The 20463-nt window shown below is 51.2% G+C and overlaps 1 protein-coding gene across 14 annotated transcripts in view; it reads right to left on the reverse strand.

The window, feature by feature from the left end:
• Nucleotides 1-14762: 14762 nt before the first annotated feature.
• Nucleotides 14763-20463, reverse strand: part of SLC8A1 (solute carrier family 8 member A1) — a 117876-nt gene continuing 112175 nt past the window's right edge. For all 14 annotated transcript variants that reach the window (XM_086630736.1, XM_086630708.1, XM_086630721.1 and 11 more), the window contains 2 exons: nucleotides 17771-18046; nucleotides 14763-15139 (listed from right to left, as the gene is read on the reverse strand). In XM_086630736.1, the coding sequence (XP_086486862.1) occupies nucleotides 14763-15139; nucleotides 17771-18046 (653 nt within the window). The remainder of the gene's footprint in view (nucleotides 15140-17770; nucleotides 18047-20463) is intronic.

Genomic DNA, 20463 nt, shown 5'->3' on the forward strand with positions numbered 1-20463 from the left:
AAAACCAAAAGAATGTGAGGTGTGTTTCTGGATGAGACAGGAAATTTTTTAGCACTCAAAGCCTTGGAAAGGGAATCAATAAGCCAGGGCCACAGCTTGTCCTGCTCCAGGAATTTACTTCCCTGACCACGTGTTTCTATGGTTACTAGAGCTAAAAAATGCCCAGCGTTTCATACAGCGTGGTTATGCAGCGATAGTCAAAACCTGGAGGAGTGGACTTTTACACCACGATTGATAAACCTCAGTACGGTTTTGTATGCCTGAAACGTTTGTGCTGCTTGTGTTTAGGCCAATGTGGCACCTGTACAACTGAGCAGGGACTGTGGCTGGCTCTGGAAAGAGTATTTTAATGCTCTCAACAACTGTTTTATTTGGCATTTTAGGCATGGAGGGAAAATGCCCAGAAATACTGCAGTCAGCTGAGAGCTGGAGATGGGCTTCTGGAGTTCTGTTCCCCAAAGAGACCTGTTTCTTGGCTCCAACAGATCTATGTCTCTCTTATGGTGGGGACACCAGAACTGGACGCAGTATTTGAGGTGGGGTCTCACAAGAGCAGAGTAGAGAAAGAGAATCACCTCTCTTGACCTGCTGACCACGCTTCTCTTGATACATCCCAGGATGTGGTTGGCTTTCTGGGCCGCATGAGCGCACTGCTGGCTCATGTTGAGCTATCCCAAGCACAAGTACAGGCTGGGCGGAGAATGGCTTGAGAGCAGCCCTGAGGAAAAGGGTTTGGGAGTGCTGGTGGATGAGAAGCTGAACAGGTGCCGGCAATGTGCACTGGCAGCCCAGAAAGCCAACTGCATCCTGGGCTGCATCCAAAGCAGCGTGGCCAGCAGGTTGAGGGAGGTGATTCTGCCCCTCTACTCTGCTCTCGTGAGACCCCACCTGGAATACTGTGTTCAGCTCTGGAGTCCCCAGCACAAGAAGGACATGGAGCTGCTGGAGCGGGTCCAGAGGAGTGCCACGAAGATGATCCGAGGGCTGGAGCACCTCTGCTACGAAGACAGGCTGAGAGAGTTGGGACTGTTCAGCCTGGAGAAGAGAAGGCTCCAGAGTGATCTTATTGTAGCCTTCCAGTACTTAAAGGGAGCCTATAGGAAAGCTGAAGAGGGACTTTTTACAAGGGTGTGTAGTGATAGGACAAGGGGCAATGGATTTAAACTGAAAGAGGGGAGATTTCGATCAGATATAAGGAAGAAATTCTTCACTCAGAGGGTGGTGAGGCACTGGAACTGGTTGCCCAGAGAAGTTGTAGATGCCCCATCCCTGGAAGTGTTCACGGTCAGGTTGGATGAGGCTTTGGGCAACCTGGTGTAGTGGAGGGTTTCCCTGCCCATGGCAGGGAGGTTGGAACTAGATGATCTTTGAGGTCCCTTCCAACCCAAACCATTTTATGATTCTATGATTCTATTCTATGATTCAGTAGACACTGTAGGAGCAGCTGTCGTGGGGGATTTTGTACAATGCAGTGTCACAACGGGACGTTTGTCTTCAGAGACGTGCTGCAGCTGTCGGGTTACTGGATGGACGAGGTGCAGTTTTATGGCTGGGGCGTCATGCAGGAGGGCACGGTTTTGAGGTGTCTTGTGTAAGGAGAAAAAGCACCTTGGAGCCAGGATTAGGAAGCAGCATCTCTCCCCTCTCTTCTCCTGACTGTCTGGCTGTGGCAGGGACATCTACCCTCTCCCTTACCACTCAGCCTGCGACACAGCGGAGGTGTGGGGCCTGAAGAAGCTGTAAAGCACCTGGTTCCCAGAGGGCTGTCACTACAGAAGCATCATGCTTGGTTTGCATTAATCATTGTGTTCTGCAGTGATAATGGCCCATCTCAGCCAGAAAAGGTAAGAGCAATAAACATATGTCCCTAATTCCGATTGCAGCTACCAAAAACTGGTTGTTGCACCTCGCCGAGGGACAGAAATGTAACTGAGCCTTGACTGAAAAATTCAAGGGAAGCTGCATTATCTTACCCCTTTGCCAGATTAAAAAAGCCTCATACATAAAAATAGACAAAATGAATGAAGAATTTACAAACATCTATATTTTGTGTTAGGAAATGTGATAAAATTATGAAAACAGCTGAAGACACTGATTTATACAACTCTGACTATTTCAGGCAATGAGAGGTTTACATATCACAGTTTAACAAGATAAAAGGTCTCCCACAAAATACACAGATGACAGACATCTCATCTGAATTTGACATAACACAGCATCAAGTGCACATGTAATGTGATGAACAGTGTCAGGTCATTCCCCAGTTAGGTAACATACAACCTCTTGAATAAGGCAATTCAAATATAACTCTTAATTCAAATCACAACATACCCAGGCAGCATGCAGGGAAAAGTCATTTATTTTGTACATTGGAATGACACAACTTGCAACATGTTTCCATTTTATGTAGTTAGAGGAACAGGATATAAACCATTCAAATAATACATATATATATATCTCAAGTCAACAGTTGTCTTTACTGGAATAAAGATTATCTGTTTTAGGTAAAAATAAAACTATTTGAAGTCACTAATTAACAAAATGCACAGTGATCAGAAATCCAATTCTTCTCACAATTGTCTTCCCCAGCTCACTCGCATTTCCCTGTGCTACAGCAACTACGTAACCCCGGATTCAGAGAGCTCCTTGCACAGAGGAACAAGAATCCACTGGCACACGGTTCCCACAGCTGCACGCCGTGCTGCGTGCTTTACCGTGCCGTCGCGTGACACCCACACCTGATGGACGGCGGTGCTTCTGTCACACCATACACACCTCATGGCTTGGAAAGTGCATTTCACTTCTCCATTTCTGGGCACCTGTCTGATAAAGCATTTACTTAAACACGTGCCTGACCTTTGGGGAGTCAACAGTTGAATTACCCACAGAAGCCCATTTGCTGGAACGAGGCCTTCATTTCTGTATTACCAACTAATTCCTCCAAATCTTTACAACTAAGAAATTTAAGAAGCTGCAAATCTGCTCAGAAGCAAAAAAAAAAAAACCCAAACCTGAGCCAACAATCTCTCTGATATGGTGGAGCCTAACAGATGTGGCTGAGGATGTATTTCCGCTGCAAGAGACTTGGAGATCACAGAAGGTAATGAAGGCTTTTCCTAGCATTGAAAATGCTTCATGTAGAAGAAATGAAGAAAGGAAATAAGATTTTTCCCTATAAAAAAGATTTGTAATTTCTGAACAGACTAATCTGGGCAGGTTCTCCCTGATAAAGGGCCGTACATCCCCCTGTTCAACTGTGTACCTGCAGGGACTGATCCTCTTGCTAAGGTATCATGTCCTGCGGTGCCTGGGTCTCCGCTGCCTGTGTGTCCACGTTGGGAAGAGGACAGATCTGGGCATCAGCAGGATTACTCCTGCCACGGGGTTGAGGCTGCTGCTGGTGCCAGCTGCACTGTGGGAATGGCTTTGGAGGGGGCCAGACCTTGTTGGGCTGAAGCCCCGCAAAGCCCTGAGTGAGAGTGACCCACATGCCACAGGGTCTATGAAGGGCTAATAAAGGTGTGGTGCGTATAAATAATGAAAAAGCAGCAGTTACCTGTGGAGGGGGTCCAAATGCCCCCAGCCTGCAAATGGGTGGTCGAGACATTTCTCTCCTCCAGGTGGGCTACGCAGCAGCAAGCAGCAGCAGCCACAGTTGAGACCTTCCTACTACAGAACTGTCCTGGGCTTCGAAACCCATCTGTCTGCGAGAGGAACTACAGGAGAAACCCGACTGTCAGAGCGATTGTTACTGGATCCCGTTTATCACTGTTGCAAAGTTGTCTCGTGCCTCCCTACTACTCTATTTACTGCTCCAGTAAAAAAATCATTGTCATATTTCTTTGCCCTTAAAGATACAAAAAAGCAAATCTTCAAAAGATAGTGGGGAGAAAGGTGCTTTCACAATGACATTCAGAGCAAAAAGAGAGAAATGACATTTTACAGAGCATTAGAGAGCTATCTTTGGCAGAATATTTCAAATAAATTATTTTTACAAATATTTTATGCAGTCGTATATTTATTTTGAATAGTTCACTTTAAGCTATAGGGTTACTGGTTCACTACTCTGTATTAATAGGAAAACACCACAAATATAAAAATATATGAGCTCAGCACAATTTTTAGGCTACCACAACTGTCTCCAATGATTTCAAAAGTTGTAGATTGATATCACAGAAAATATGAAACAGGTTTTCTAACAGCATGTGTCAGGTTAGAAGATCACAGCTCGTTGCTGTTGTAAAACGTGCCGGGGAGGGCAGCTGGTGCCAATGCACGGGATTAGTACGGAAACGAGTCGGAGGAGCCGGATGCTCAGAGCCAGTCTCTGCTGCCGCCAGACACCCCCCCGGCAGAGAATCGTCTCCCTCTGACCATAAGGCTTAGAGATGTGGCGCTAGACGTCAGCCGAAGGGTTTCCACCCTGGGCAGGAGAGAATCGGGTGGGCAACGCCGGGCTTGGTGTGCTGAGAGTTTCTGACAAGCAAAGCCGTACCCAGTCCTGTGCTTTATCCCCAGGAGGGAGCTCAAGCATGTCCGCTTTTGCCTGCAAAGTCATCTCCTTTCACCCTTGCGTGTGAAAAAGCACCCAGGGAGCCACAAGCTTCGCCCTCATGCTGTGGCCTGATCCTGCCCCGGGCTTTGGCCAGGACCCCAGCGGGATGGTGACACCGCTGGTGGACCCTGAGCCTGAGCTCTGGTGGCCCCAGGAGGGGGCTCGCCCAGTCCCAGCTTCCCCTGCCAGCATGCGCTACCAAGTCCACCAAACATTTTGATTCAAATATTTAGCTTTGTTTATACAACATGTACAGAATATACAGCATCAGATAATTATTTCCCAGTAGACTACAAGCGTCTCCCAAGATGACTTCTTTTATCAACAAATATATATAAATCGAAGGTAATAAAAGAGTCGTACCAACAAATATTATGGCTTTTCAAATACTGTAGCTGCATTGTGCCATTGAACTTATGAGGAACCACGAGAGAGACAGAGAGATCAGGAGTCTTCAGCTGCTGAGCCCAGGGGCGACCCTCAACTTTGACCCACTGGCGCAGAGGCTTCGCAGTGCGAGGGCAGCGCTGGCTGACGGCACCCGGTGCGGGGCAGGCGGCAAAGGGAAGGTGGGGTTGGATTTATCACCCATACTCTGGTGTTGGTATCCAGCTAAGCCAGTTGTTCTTCAAACTCTCCTTTCAGCCCCACTTGGGAAAAATTTGGCTCTGCCTGTCCCATCCCCAGCACGGGGGGACCAGGTGGTGCCCTGGCTTCCAGGGGTCTCTCGCTCTCTCTCGATTGGGATTTGCACAAGATGTGTCTGCCCTAGAGCGCCCTGCGGCTGTGGAGGAGGCAGACGCACGGGATGATGGGTGACACAGGACGTGAGGGGTGACTGTGGTGGGTTGCTGGGCTCAGGGGTGCTTCAGGTGCGTCAGGAAGGGTGGTGGCAGCCTCCTTCCTGCCTGCCTCCCCTGTGCTGCTCCCGGGGTGATGGGGAGCTCCTGTTGGGCTGCAGAGCAGGGGAACAGTGGCTGCTGTCAGAGGAGAGCAGGAAAGCGTGAGCCGTCGTTTTTGGAGCACATCAAAAATACCAGAGGACAACCTTGCCTAGGCAGTGCCGTCCCCAGCCACCACCCTGACATGGGGTGCCCGTGAGGTGGGTTACCTGTGCCCCAGCACCCCACGCCTGCTGCCTGCTGTGTCGCATGGGATGCATCTAGCCACTGTTCCTCTCACTTTTTAGGACCAGAGAGCCATTTTGAGCTCTTTCTCCCTTGTGTCCTGCCATTACAGGGCTGTCTCATCCATGGGGAGCATCCAGCGTCCCCAGGACAGACTGCGCAGGCAGCTGCCGGCTCCCTGCTCGAGCGTCCCTCCACTCCTGAGTGGGACAGTGGAAGAAGCTACTGATTTGAATTACATCTCTGCCAAGATAGATGTGTTTATGTCCTCTCCAAGATCATAGCAACAGCCTGTTTTCTACTCTAGAATGAGGAGCAGTTGCTTTCCCCACATTTCAAGTGTACAGAAATGGCTTTTGAGAACTGGAGTGGTCACACAAGCATTGAGATAATCGGACCACTTCATTACAGCAGAAAATTAGTAACAGTTCTAAATTACTGCTACCGTTGTTTTTTGACTAATTCCCATGTCATTTCCCTCTTCTTCAGAATGTTATGGCCACTCCCTGCAGGCACCTCTGGCTGAAATCAAGGCTGATGCTCACATGAACAAGGATGGGCAGCACAGGCCTCTCCTTTGGCTCTGCTCAAAGGATGCTGAGCTGCGAGTGGCTCTGCCCGCTGTGGCAGTGATGCGGAGAGCAGCATGGAGAGAGTCCCATGGGAACCTGCTGCCTTTGGGATGTGTGAGCCTTCCTAGCGACTGCTTTGCTCCCTGGCAGTCTGACTGCTTCTTGCTGGGAATATCCCCTGGACTTGTTTGATGAGGGTGGAGGAGGTAGCACATGGTGTTGTCCGTGTCCTCTTCTTGCTTGATTAACAGTGACGTTCACACCTGGTGAACACCAGGTGTACCTGAGACCTTTCAGGATCTCCTAGGACTGTGGCAGGTATAAAGATGCCCATCACTGCTGAGCGGTCTTCAGGAGTCATGGTTTTGATTTTACAACCTCATGCCACGTCTCTTTGGCACCGAGACCTGGAATACAGAGGGCTGTGTTGTACCAAACTTGACATTTTGTGGCTTTTACCAGCATGTATGTATTTCTTCCAGCAGGAGCTAGGAAGCTCAGGAGAATTCACCAATTTCTCCCCTCCATCCACAAATAAAACCACTTTGCTGGATTGCTGAACAATATCCTCAACAGGTAGTCTTGAAAGCTGGGTTATTTGCAGAGCTGTGCCTCCTAATGCTTAATGCGTTACAGAAAAAAAGAACCTGGACAAGTGTTGCCAGATGTTGAGTTGTCATCAAGGAAAAAATAAACATTTTCTTTCCTACTAACATAGTAACTATAACGTAAAAGGTATTATTGCAATCTTTTGCTCTCTGGAGCTGCCAGAAATAGTGCCTGTTTCCTGATCAAGAGCAAGACAAGCAGGTTTCCTGCATAGCTCGCTGTGTGAGGACATTTTCTCAAGAGCTCGTAAGACGAAGGAGGCAACATGGGGCAAACAAATGAAGACACAACAGGCATTGGTTCGTTTTCATCCGAACAGGGGGAGCTCAGCCAAAGGGCGTCTAATCACAGCTCTTACTGCAAGGGCAGTGCACAGGGCTGTAGCTGAAAGCAAGGGAGCCATCCCAGCATTACAGCGAGCAAGGAGAAAACTGGCTGTGCACCTCCCTAGGAGCCACTAGTTTGCAAAAGATTTCATTAATATTCCCAAATAAACCTGATAGCAACCTTGGGCACATTCGCACCACCAGGATCCAATCTATCCTGTGCTGGTGCAGGAATTTTATGGTCACTCAGTAACTCTCCACGTTTCTAAGTATCTCTGCAAGGAAACTCACGTTTCTGTAGGCGAGGAGCCTGCCAGGGGCTGTGGGCTGGGGCAGAGGGGCACACGTTCCTGGGGATGACAGTGCCATGGACTGCCACCGCAATGTTTGTCAAGAAAACAGAGCAAGGCTGTACTCCACGCAGGTCTAACCCTGCCGTCATCCGTAAGGGACTCGTCTGAGTTAGAAATAAAGGAGAAGAAATAAATCCAACCTCAACAGAGAGGTCAGGAGCTGCAGAGAGTGAGCCTTATGACAGTCTCTCATGTCCTGCAAGGGTTTAGGAGATCTGAGTGTGGATAAGCATCCCGAGCCATTGCAACTTGCTTGACTTTTAAACTCTACCTGTTTTAGGCGGCAGCAGGAAAGTTTTGTAGGCAGGTAGGTAAGTTTTAGAATATTTAGAGCACCAAGAATAGGCTCCATTTTGAAAGAAAGGAGTTTGGGTGGACCTTGAACCTCCTATTAAAGCAATTAGTTTTCTCTGGAAGCATAGAAGCAGGGTTGGGGTGGGGATGTATTTGGACCATCTGTGGGACTTGATAACAGTGGAAATTCAGCAGAAATGTTTAATCTTCCAAAAGCTCATGAGTGAAGGACAGCAGCACAATAAAACCAGTGCCTGCGGAGGGTGGCCGTAATGGTGCCTGGGTGATGAACAGGAAGGGCTCAGCATGCTGATGTTTGCATCTTCTGCATGAAGACTTGCACGATCCTCTGCTTGCAGGAGCTCAAGTCCAAGATGTCTTTTGGAGCAGTTAATCTTTTCTCTGAGATACAGACAGCAAGCCTGAGCTAACAAGCATTGCTGTTTGGTCCAGTGAGAGAGGAGACTCATGCCACATGGGAAGCCCCCAGTTGTGGGGCAGGAGGGACAGAAAAGGCCTGGCTGCAGGGTCCCTGAAGGAGGAGGGCATGCGAAGAGGCTCCACGGGGGCACCAGCACAGAGCAAGCCCCAAGCTGGATTATCCCTGTGCGCAGATGGCCATTCTGGGGCATCGAGATGGCTCAGGAGGATGCTGGAGTACCTCAACGCTGGGTAGCATATGCTCCTGGTGCATTGCTAATACTCCTTCCCATCACTACCTAGAAATGCTCGCTGTTGGGGTGGGGTGTGCGTACTGAGAAGGGCAGAGAGCTGTTGCAGTGCAATACAACAGATCAAGTGCTGTTTTGAATCAAATAGATAAAAATACTGCCTGGGGTTGGTGCCCACAGACAGCCAAAAAAGCTGGAGGCTGTGCTATAGCTGTGCAGAAATCAAGATGCATGTCTGTAGCCACGGCAGCTGGGGCAAGGGGATATACTGTGGCAGTGCCTAAAAGGGGGTTTCCAGGTCTGGGTGGGACCCCATGACAATTCTACCTTCCCCGTGCCCTCTGATGCTGGACATCCCACCGGCAGCACCCAGCTCCACTGCCCAGCAGTGCTCCCCAGCACCTGCTTTGGGAACAGCATGCACCTCAGTGCCCTCTTTCACACTTCCAGGGAGAGGAGTCCAAAGCTGATGTTCACCTTGGGAGGGTGGGAAGGAGCCAAGGGAGGGTGCAGGTCCTGCAGGAGAGAGCGATGAGCCACCCTGGGGGCACTGGGTGCTCAAGGGCAGGGCTGGCCATTCTCAGGATGCTCCAGACAAAAGGCAAGACGGTGCGGAGACCCCTTGGATGCTCTCAGGGATGTGCTGTAGACAGCGAATCCCGCTAGCAACTGCAATCTTCTGGCTATCTTTGCGGATAACAGCTCCTGCTTGGCCAGATGGGTCCCTTTCCATTGCAACGTCCCTTCCCGTCTGTGTGAGGGGTGTTGCTGGCTGGCGAAAGGCTCTTGGTACCTCCAGTTCCAAAAGGAGGAAGGCTCGAGTCCTTAAAAGGTGAGGAATCTCACTGTATTTATTGTCCCCTGGTGCTTTTTGCAAGAATACAGATGCCTCTGGATGCTTTCCTGCGCGAGTCAATTTTTTACAAGATAAACAGGCTTTTCTGCGGCTGTGCATGTGTATGGATGTGTGTGGTTGGTCATTGTGTGCTCAGAGAGGCCAGAGAGGTTCTCGGTGCTCTGCAAACATGTTTCCCCAGATGGGCCCGGGTGCCAAAGCCTACAGAAAAATAATGCAGAGACACCCTCTGGCATTAAGCTTTCCATCTTTTGTGTTTCTCCATCACTTTCTGGCTATGCTTAGCTCTGCCCCTCCTGGAATGCAGCTGAGCCTCCTCCTTAGTTATGTATATGGCCCCCAATACTCTTGCACTTGATTCTTACCCAAGCATTTAAAAATAGCTGTAACAATAACACACAGGCTCTGGTTCTCCCCTCCCTGCCCGCAGCAGAAATAGCACCGTGAGTTTATAGTCTGCATCCAGGCTCGTGACCAGAAAGGGCTCAAAGCCTCCCTTTTCCCTTTTGTCCTTTAAGGAAGCAATGAAAGCGGGGAGAAAGATGCACAAATGAGCCTTGCAATCTCCCCTCATCCCAGAGCCACTGCAGGCCACCTGGGAATGGGTGATGCATGGGTGGGCGCATTGTTTGGAGATGAGGAATTTGCATCTCTGGAGTGAGCAGCTCCCGTGCTGCCCTGACACGGGTGCAGTCAGTTTGGGTAGGCTGTGTGGGCTGCAGGCGTGTGGCTCCCGCTAGCACCAGGGACCTGCAGAGTCCCTGGCCCTTTTGCACCTTTTCTGTGTGTTCAGGTTGTGGCTGGGATTTGCCTCCTCTCCTGTCGGCCCCTGAAGAGCTGGGGGTACGGTTTTGCTGAGATGCTTGGGGCTGTCACTGCTCCGTGTGCTCCTTCCCTTTGTCCCCATGTGTGTTGCAGTGGCCTGTTGAGCTATTTGGATGTCCACCTCTGAATGTCCTTTGCACTGCGCTGCATCCTTTTCCATGGCAAGTTTTGTCTTCAGCTAGTGCAGTGATAAGAGGGGGTGAGAGCAGCTGGGGCACAGGATGGATGGAGGCCGAGCGTTTGAAGCGCTATTTCTGGCAACCTCCCAGAGCCTAGGGCTTTACTGGAGGTGCTTGATGCCCTTCCCTTGTGAGGGAGGCTGGAGAGGTTGGCAGGGACAAAGAGGAGATGGGAGAGCACTGGCACCAGGCCGGGGACCTGGCTTGTGCCCCATGGGGCGGGCGAACGTCGGGGCAAGATGTGCCCTGCTGGGGGCTGCGCTCTCTCCTGCTGCCTCCTGGCAGTGTGCCGCCGGGCGTGGGTGTCTCGCAGAGGAGGGCAGTTTGCTTTTGCCCTTGCAGGGTCTGGTTTGAGGACGAGGCTGGTGCAGAAGAGCAGGCATTACACTCTCCCGAATGCAGGCGGGTGGCTGGGGCTCGGTGGAGCAGTCCTTCGCCTCCTTGGCACGGTGAGGTGGCTGAAAGGCTCACTGCTCACCCGTGGCTCCTCCACAAGCAAGTGGGCAAATTACACATCACGCTCTGCATAAGCTCGTTAAAGATGCCAAAAAGCATGAGGCTGGCAGAGAAAAATTGCATAAACAAGGCTGGTGTTTACTGTGTGATTTAGGCCTTGTCCTAAGCAAGCAATGCTCCATCATTCCCTTTGGAAAGCTCTGTGAGCAGAAGTCATTTACTGCCTGTTCAACTGAGCTGCTCCACAAGTCCCATTTGACTTGTTAATGACTTCAGTGACTGCAATTCATTCCAAAGAAGCAAACGATGAGAGTAAAACACCAACATCACCTTTCGGTAGATGTAATTACTGAGTCAGGAGAGCTGCTTTGCTTTCATAATTCACTGCCTGGGAAAAGCACACAAACCTGACCAGCCATGTTCGCCCGGGGCTTGGCAAACATTGAAGCTTGACCCATGCTCATCCTGGAGGGTGCTGAGCACCTGTAGGGAGAGTGAGGCTGGCCACACAGTTGGCAAAAAGCAGCACAGGGTGTGGGGAAGGGCCAGGTTTTCACGAGAGTGGCCCAGAGATCACGTTAAACCCTCTGGCTGCCTGAGTGCATTAGTTACCGGCTCTGCCACACATCCCCTTGCATTGGCAGATAGGAATTTTACTTCCTTGGGACCTCTGCAGACATGGTCATGCTGCAGCAGAACCAACCACCTCTTACCCTCTCTCTTTTTGTTTGGTGGCATGTCTCTAGCCTGGAGCATGAAAGCCAGACGCTGCTGTTGGTGCCAACCTGACCAGCTGTGCAGCCCCATCACAACCCCGAGCAGCAGACGGGCAGGACCATGGGCCGGAGCATAAGCAGGAGTGTGGGCAGGACCCCCAGAGCGTGCACCCCAGGCACGTGTGCCTCATCGGGAGGAGGAGCAAGGAGATCTCTGCCAGATGAAGGCAGCACTTGCCTGGGACCCGTCTCCGAAGCTGGTGTTTGAGGTCAGCTGTCAAGAGTGGGAGCTTGGAAACATCGCAGGGAAGGTTTATGTGGGGACAGCTCAACAGATCCTGGATGAAGCACAGGGCAGAGCCACAACCCTGGGAATTTAGAGACTTTTCTCCTCCTCAGTGCTGGCTGAGCTCTGTCAAGCCATGTGAGTCAGACACAGCCCACCGCACCTGGACTGGGGCATGAGCAGGCAGCTGCCCAGAGCAGCCCAAGCTCCCAGTATGCTTGGTGACCTCGTGAGATGTCTCAGATTTGCTTTTGCACCCATGGACCCTGCCATGATAATGCATCTCTTGCATTATCATTAGCTAGTGGTTTTGCCTGGCACAAGTCACCGTGAGGCTGGAACAAGAGCAAGGGCAGTTCTATAGAACTAGAGGGCACAAGCAGAAAGAGCTGCTAAGTACCTTGGGGGCACATGCACGGCTCTCCCTGAGTCTCAGGCAAGACCCAGCACAGGAGCAACTCCTGGCCTCAGAAGGGTTGCACTGCAGTTTCATCCCTGGGTCGTTTCCTGCATCCCCCTGAGAGCTCGGTGAGCTGTGAGTCCCGGCTGTACGGCAGCACACCCAGCCTGAGGCACAATGGAGATGGAGCGGGAGGAAAGCCGTGAGATGGGGCAAGAGCGAGTGTGTGGAGGCACTGTTGCCCCTCACCAGCAGCAGAAACACAATGAAGGCAAACTAATGAGTAAAGAAGAGATGGGTACAATGTAAGGGGAGACAATGGGAGGGGAGGGATGGATTTTCCATAGAGAATATGCAGGAGCACTACTGGATCCATCAGGAATCATTACAAACTTTATTTGTCTGTGCATTGATAAGGATCATCACAATTAGTGGACTCACTGCCTATAGTGGTGGGCAAAACACACAAAGAAAAATCAATGAAGCCAAACAGATGAAAATGAAATAATCGTACATAAAGGCAATCATAAATCTGAACAACCTGCACCTGTGTTTGATTCTTCCCCCGAAACAATGAGAAATAAAAAGAAAATCCACAGAACCCATCAAAAGTGAAAAAAAGGCTTGAGAAGAAAAAAAAAACCCCACACCTTGATATTCCTAGAGAAAAATCTTACAACAGGTTAATTAAAATTTCCACAGATTGTTCAAAATGAGTACAAATACCCGCAGCCAATTGGTTATGGTGCAAGCGTCAGACGTGGTTTTCAGCTGGGTGGGAAGAGCTCCCCAGTGGACATGCAGGCTGAGCATTCGCCTGGCTGGGATGCCAGAAAGCCCAGCGAAGGGCATAGGGTCAGGAGACATCTCTCAACACCAGTGCACAATGTCACCCCTGGGCGCCCAGGGCAGCTCTACATCCACACCTGCTCAGGCCCGCTACCCCAGCCTGCGCTGCCGGAGTCGTGGGTAATGCTGAATTACACCTCCCTGTCTCATCTTTCCCATTGATTTCCGATTCGGACAGTGCAAAATGTGGCCTTTTTCCTTGGGGACGCTTCCCGGTTATGCTTGCTGGCATGGGAGGTCTCATTACGGCCCTTCGCCCTTACGCTGAATTATTCTGCCCTCAAATGGCTGTGGGAAAGGACCAGCTTTGGGGACTGATCCTGATGGCTTAACGCTCGGAAATGGGGGCTGCCCCTAGACCTTCAGGGACACAGGGAATAGCAGGGAGTTTAGAGGCAGCCACTGGCTATAAAGGCAGAGGCAAGCAAGGTGCTGGGAGCTAGCCATGCTCACCCACCTTGGGCTCGGACACCACTCATCCCACTCGGGCTCCCTGGGACCTTCTGTAAAACCTTCTGCGGCCAGTGGAGTCCTTCACACCAGCTTCTGCATGTCCTGGACTGGCTGCTGGGGGGGAAGCCCCAGCCACACCAGGAACGCAGCCTGCAGTCGCTAGGATGCGGGTTTTCCTCACCTGAAAACCTGCATCCGTGTGGCTGTTATTGCTTCTCGTGGACCCACGCGTGGGGAGCAATAAACGGGGACAGCTTTCCCTCCTTTTACCCCCATTAAGAGGAAACGAAGGAATGACCAAAAACCTCTGGTGAAACTAAACTAACTGAAATAAATAAAACCCAGTGAAAAGAAAAACACTTGTACCTGCAATGCTCAACCCACATGGCTGGAAGGACTATCGCTATAGGATGCTATATACAGGTAGGGTTCACTTCATTCATGCAAATGTTACGAGTACCACGACAGCATGCCTGAGGGGGCGGACGAGGCAGGAGGAAAGCCCCCGCCGCTCCACGCAGCCTCGGCTTAGGACACCGGACACGAGGTTGCGGCTGTGCATCCCCGAAGCACGGAGGGGTGGAAAGGCGAGGGGCGTGGGGAGGGGGAAAATGCTAGTTGTACACACACCAAAACAAAAAAAAACCCAAACCAACCCCAAATCAATGACGAAAACGGTTTGTGTTCTATCCTTAGAAAGCTCCTGATTTCCCCTTGTCTTCAGTCCGATCTCTTGCTTCTCTCCAACAGGGCCAGAGGGGATGTTCCCGAGTGGCGAAGGCAGGTGGGTGGATGGTAATCGGAGATCAGGACCCTCACCTTCCTCTCCTTTTCTCGCTCACTGCTCTGTTTCACCAGCTACTCTGGCCGTCCCCATACTGACGCGCCCCAGTCGCCTTCGTGTCCATCCTCCCGGGGGGCCAGTGGGCGGTGGAGAGCGATGGGAAAGGGCTCGGTGGCTATCGGCCGCTCTTGGTAGAGTTGCAGAGAGGGCTCTGCTGCCGGGCTCCTGGCCAGGGCCACTGCCCGGGGAGGGGTCCTGCTGGCTTTGGGGTCCTGCCTAGTTCAAAGGATGCTCCAAAGCCGCTTTTCGTCAGCAGGTGCGTGAACATGGCAAATCTCTTTTATTCTTTCTCTGTTCATTATACACAGCATTATATCTATATCTATACCTATATATCACTCTATATAGATACATATAGATATATATATATTTACTATCTCTGATTGTCCCTTTAGAAGCCCTTTATGTGGCAGTAGGCTTCCAGAGATGAGAAGAATATGTACAAGAGCCAGAGGAGGATAAAGAGTGAGGATGTGAGCAGCTTGGAAGTCCGCGGCCCGCCCAGCTCACCTCCAATCTCGGGTCTCCGCCGGTAGAGCAGCACACCCACACTGATAAAAGCAAAAATGGTGAAGAGGGTGACGGAGAAGGCCAGGGTGCCGGGAGAGACTTGGAAGGCTTGTCCGTGCGCCGCGTGGTAGATGGCTGCGATGGACCAGGCCACCCCGATGCCCAGGAAAACGTTCACGGCATTGCTCCCGGTGACGTTCCCGATGGAGGCATCCGCATACTGGTCCTGTGTTGCTGCTACTTTGCTGGCAAATGTGTCTGCAAAGGGAAGGAGGAAGGAAATCCTCAGGAAACTGCCAGGTAAGAAGGTACAGCAGCAGGCAGCTTGGGGACAAATGTCAACGGCATCACTCGGGGAATGAGGATAGTGGGTAAGGGGACAGGGTACAGCTGTGTCTACGGGCACTACCAAGGAAGAGCACTTCTGGCCAGAGCCAGAGTGACAATCAAGGTCCAGAAATGCCCAGGAGGGAAATCTCAATGTCCAGCAATATAGGGCTTCCTCCAGTATGGCCCCAGAAGCCCCACAGTGCTTCAAGCAAGAGACAACGCTTCCCTGTACTACACTGTGTTGGCCCCTTCTCACACATCCACTGACTTGTTGGCTTGCAAAAGAATTTAAAAGATTGGAAAAGCTTTGTGGGAGCCACAATAGTTTGTATCTATCCTTCCGGTTCCCTGATGTTTTGTATTTGTGTTTCTGTGTTCGCTTTAATTATGTCTCTCCAAAACCTTTCACCTCACTGAAGTCCAGTGTCTTCTGCAGACCCTGACACTTTGGTAAACAAGCAGTCACCTTTCACCCCTTAGGGAGAAAAACCATGCAGGTGGGTGTACACTTGCCCAGGTGCTTCACCAGCTTTAATACCGGTGGCAAAAGAGCTGTGATAAAACTCAGTTGGCCTTTTACATGACAGATCTTGTGTCTCCGCACCATAGGGAAGTGCTCATTTTACATCCAAACCCGCTCTGGATCTGCAGGGTGAGCAGGAGAGAGGATTAGCATCTGGGTTTTGTCCCACTCTCAGCTAATGATGAGAAGATGAGTCCTTAGCACATCTGCACTCCCGGGCCACCTTGGGTACAGGCAGCAGAGTGTGGCTCAAAAAAAGAAAATGGTGAGGTTAGATTTCATGTGTTTTAATTCTACAGAGTTTCCTTTACGCTCCTTCCCAGTGGGTCTGCAAGGTGAGATGGCAAAGTGCAGCCTGGCATGAAGACCCTGTTTCATGTAACAGGAGGGGCTGGGCACCTATAAGCACAGTGAGAGGGGCTGTTTGCAGCAAAGAAATCAAAGGACTGCCTTATTTTTTTAAAAAAAGCTCCCATGGAAATGCATCTGACTGCTGAGGGAAGGAAAAGGCATTTTCCCTTGTTCTCAGCCTTGGTCATGGAGCAGTAACGGGGTTGTGGGACAGTGCTGATGCCTCTGCTGCAGCTGCGGAAGGAGAGATGGGGCACATCTGGGGCACGCTGCCAGCCCCAGCCAGAGTGTGGAAACAACAACATGCACTGCTGCAAGCTTGAGCGGTGCTTCTAATGCAGGGAAGGTCCCCGTCAGTCTTGACTTCACTGCACATTCCTCTGATGCCTGTCTGCCTCCTGGAAAGCACCCTGCACCTCCCCGGTGTGCAGGAGCACCACTAGCACCCAGCTGACATGACACAGTCTGGGAGCACCTGCTAGTTCAAAAGAGTAGCCAAGCGTTTCCTAAAAGGAACTTAAATGCCACCTTTTGTCAACAAAAGCAGGAGGGAAGATTTTTGCTGTCAAGGCTGTGAGACAGCCCTACAAACCTCACGCCTAAAAGTGCCAGAAGTCTAAACAATGCTCCTTTTTCTGTTCCTTGCACAAATCTGTTTTTCCTTTTGGTTTTGCTGCTTCTTTTTTGGGCTCTGATAGCATTAGGACAATTTCAAGATCTTTGAGCACCTGAGCGCTGATCACTGGAAGTCTGGGGGTGGCAAGGGAAGGTGTGACTGACACGGGCGGTGGTCGGGTTGGGTTAGAGCACCATGTCCTGGAACCAGGCTGTGTCTCACCAGCACAGCCCATGGAAGAAGGTGAGTGAAATGCACAGACCTTCTCACACAAGCTGACATGGGATTTCTCAGAGCAACAGTGTCACTGGGACCATCCAGTGCACCCATTCATCCCTAAAAGGGGCCCTTTGCTGAGTCAGCAGAAAGGGAGACTGGGTTGCAGCAAGCCAATGTGTGGTGGGAGGACAAAGTGGTGTGTAGGTATGGTTACTTGTGGGTTTTTTATCTCCCTGGTCAGTCCTCAGTCTCTGCTGTCTTCTCAGGCTGGGTGACCACTTGATTAGAGACACATCTCCAAACATTTGTGGGGCCAGGGCCTTCTAGGGGCTTCACAAGTCACATTTCGAGCAGCTACTCCAGCTCAGAAACCTCACCTTGATCCATCTGAACTGAAGCTGAATCTGGTCTCACACAAAGGTGCCCATGCTGGGCAGAGCACCCTGAGTATGAACTAGCACCCAGCTCACCTGGGAGGCAAGGTTAAAGGAGCAGATGCTCAGAAGGAAGATGCAGGACTGCCAACACAAGCAGAATTTTAATCAAAGACCAATTTCCTGCTCTGAGAGTGGATGCCATGGAGGCTGTCCACAGAAATAGATACTTCACAGTCTTTGCAAGGGGAATGTCCTTGAAATAATTTCCAGGGGACTGAATCCACATCCTGGTTTCATCCTCCTGCCTGAACCAAGACTGGAAAACAAATTCCACCACATACACCTTGAAACTGTTCTTGGGAGTCCCATGGAGCACAGCCAAGGACCTCACTGTGCCCAACTTTCCCAGCCCAAACTCAAACTCAGACCAGGCAGAGATGGACCTTCACAACGAGCCCTGCTGTTGTCCTTACCTGGCACCGATGTCCCCAGTGCAACAAACACGACCGCGGTGACTGAGTCCTTCAAGCCAATGGTGCAGCCAAAGTGGGACGCCAGGTCGCCAATGAAAGCTGTCAGGAGGCCTATCATGAGGATAGAGACAACAAAGCAAGCCCAGCCATTCCAGTAGTCTGTCGGTGGCACAAAAGCAAAAAGGACCTTCCAGAAGACGGTCAGAAAGTGCATCACGTAGTCAAAGCAGGAGGGCAGTTTCTCCTCCCCACATTCATCGTCATCGTCGTCTTCCCCTGAAGAAAACCACCAGTGCCTGATTAGACTCGCCTATCCTGGTGGAGAGTGGGAAAAGCTCCTGTGCATACTGCAGCCCCCCAAATGCCATCTCTCATGATTTGGGCCCTAGAAGGCCTTAACTTCCAAATATATTTTCTGGGCAATCATCAGAGGGGTTCAATGGCCTTTCCTGACCCCTTCCCATGACACAGAGAGACTCTCCAAAGGTATCGGTCTTGAAAATCAACCTGCACTTCAGAAAACGCAGAGCCTCATGCCAGCAGCTATGCTTGGGTTTAACCATCAGATGGTTTTCGGGACTCAGCCCCTGGAAGACATGGGAAACAACTGGCCTCATGCTGGCTGGAGCTGATTGGGGCAGGTGAGTCCACCAAGAGCAACACTTGCCTCACAGAGACTCTCCTAAGGAATCTCTTTTTGAGACGCTTTTCACAAGTACCTGTGATTGTTTCTAGCTCTCTGGAAAGACATTTGGTTTTGGTGACTGCTGAGCTGCTGGCTCTGGAGCTTCGCCTTTTCTGCAAACCGGGATCCAGCCATGAAGAATACCTGCCCTAAAACCTCCCTGGTCCATCACTGCTGACTGTCCTTCCTTGTTGCATTTCCCTGCTTTTTCACGTGCCTTCCTACGAGCTCTGGCTGCCCATTCTTTTCGGTCTGGTCTCACCAAGGTCAGTGGGCATGTCCTGCACATGAAAATGCTTTCCCATTTACACCCCTTCCAGGTAGCTGGCAAGCACCCCAGGCTATGAGCCCGCTATGGAGCATCATTTGTCACAGAAAAAAAGCACTTTTCTTCTTTTTATTTTCTGTCCCTGATCCAGGTCAGTGCTTCACTTCTCACCAATCTGTTGTTAATGCCTTGCAGGGGTCATTTACCCAGCGCGAACCCTGCCAGCAGCCCTGGCCCTATCTCTGCTCACCAGGCACATTGTGTGGGTCAGACCCTGGCTATCCTGGTGCTGTGCTGAGTGCTCAGCCCTGCACAGTGCACTGCTGCTCATGGCTGTGGCCCCTGTAGCACCTGCAAGACCTGGGTCTTCAGCACAGATGGGATGGGAGTCCTTGTGCCCATCCTGCCTGATGTCCCAGGGGCTCTCAGACCCTGACTGCCAGATGCTGCATGGCCCCAAAGGCTCTTGGGGAGTTATGCATCCACAGCCATGACCCCTGGACATGCAGGCTCACTTGTGCCCAGCAGCAATCCTGTGGGTCACTGGGAAAGAGCTCAGCAGATGTCAAACTGTCCTGGCCCCCTCCTCTCGCTCCTCAGCCCCTTCCCCCAGCACTGCCTCAGCACATCTTCATCTTCTAGGTCCTGGTAGGGCCATGGGGATCCTGGCAGCTGTCTCTGTTTCTACCTTTCCTGCTGCAGGCATTGGAACCTCACCTGTCTTTCCAAAGCCACTTGGCATCCAGCCTCCAGAGAGCCCCCATCGTGTGGGGCTGATCCCACCAGTGAGCCCCTCAGGGATGGTGACTTCCTGCCTGACTCCAGCAGCTCTGATCAGGTGCCTCACAAGCCCACCGGCCAGCCTGTCCTCTGGGTGGGCTGCGTGGCAAATGTGGAGCTCCCCCAGCCTGGCACAGTGCACAACATCAGAGTTGTGGCACAGTCAAAAACTCCTCCAGTGTGTGCTCGAACCATCCCTGGGCATGAAGGGGAGGTGACGCTTTCCCAATTAAATCAGTGGGAGTCTTTCTTGCACCACCAAGGAACAAGGATGGGTTTCTAAGTTACGGACATTGGGGATTCCAAGGCCATTGCGAGTGTGTTAAAGACATCCTGTGCACTCGAGTTGGTGATATGTCATTGTCTTTGATGCATTTTTTTTCCCCCCAAGGATGTGGATCATCAGATCTCCCTGCACGGCTGTTGGCAGAAGCTCCTTACCAAGGGGAGGATGCAATGTGCAGCCCATCCCTGTCAGATGGCATGAGTGAGCCTGGCTTGCCTTCCTGGGAGGACGCTTCAGGATGGTGGAAAAAAGGGACCAAGTCCCAGAGCAGCCAAAATCACCCAGTGAAACCTGAGCTTCTGCTCTGCTCCACCACAGTGGGTGAGGGGACAAGGTCTCTCCTTGCCAGCCACTGGGTTCAAGGAGATGATGGCTCTATGCCTGGGAAAAGCTGCCTCTCCTGGCGGCTGCAGCACTGGTCGGGCTGGCATAAGCTTTTGGATGAGGTTGTGCTGGTTTTATCTGCCCCACTGCTGGCCAGTGTGAATATTCCTCCTTCCATATCTTCCTCCACAATGCAAATGTTTGACTGAATAACAAAATTTATAAAGCCTCCCGCAGGGAGAATAACATGGTCTTGCTGTACGCTGTGTACCAATCCGTGGGTATGAATTAACCCCATGTTCAAACAGTGGCTCTGTGCCATGACAACAGAGTTACTGGAGGAAGCTGCT

The sequence above is a fragment of the Tauraco erythrolophus genome, chromosome 2, assembly GCF_009769465.1.
Source record: "Tauraco erythrolophus isolate bTauEry1 chromosome 2, bTauEry1.pri, whole genome shotgun sequence".
NCBI classification, from domain to species: Eukaryota; Metazoa; Chordata; class Aves; order Musophagiformes; family Musophagidae; genus Tauraco; species Tauraco erythrolophus.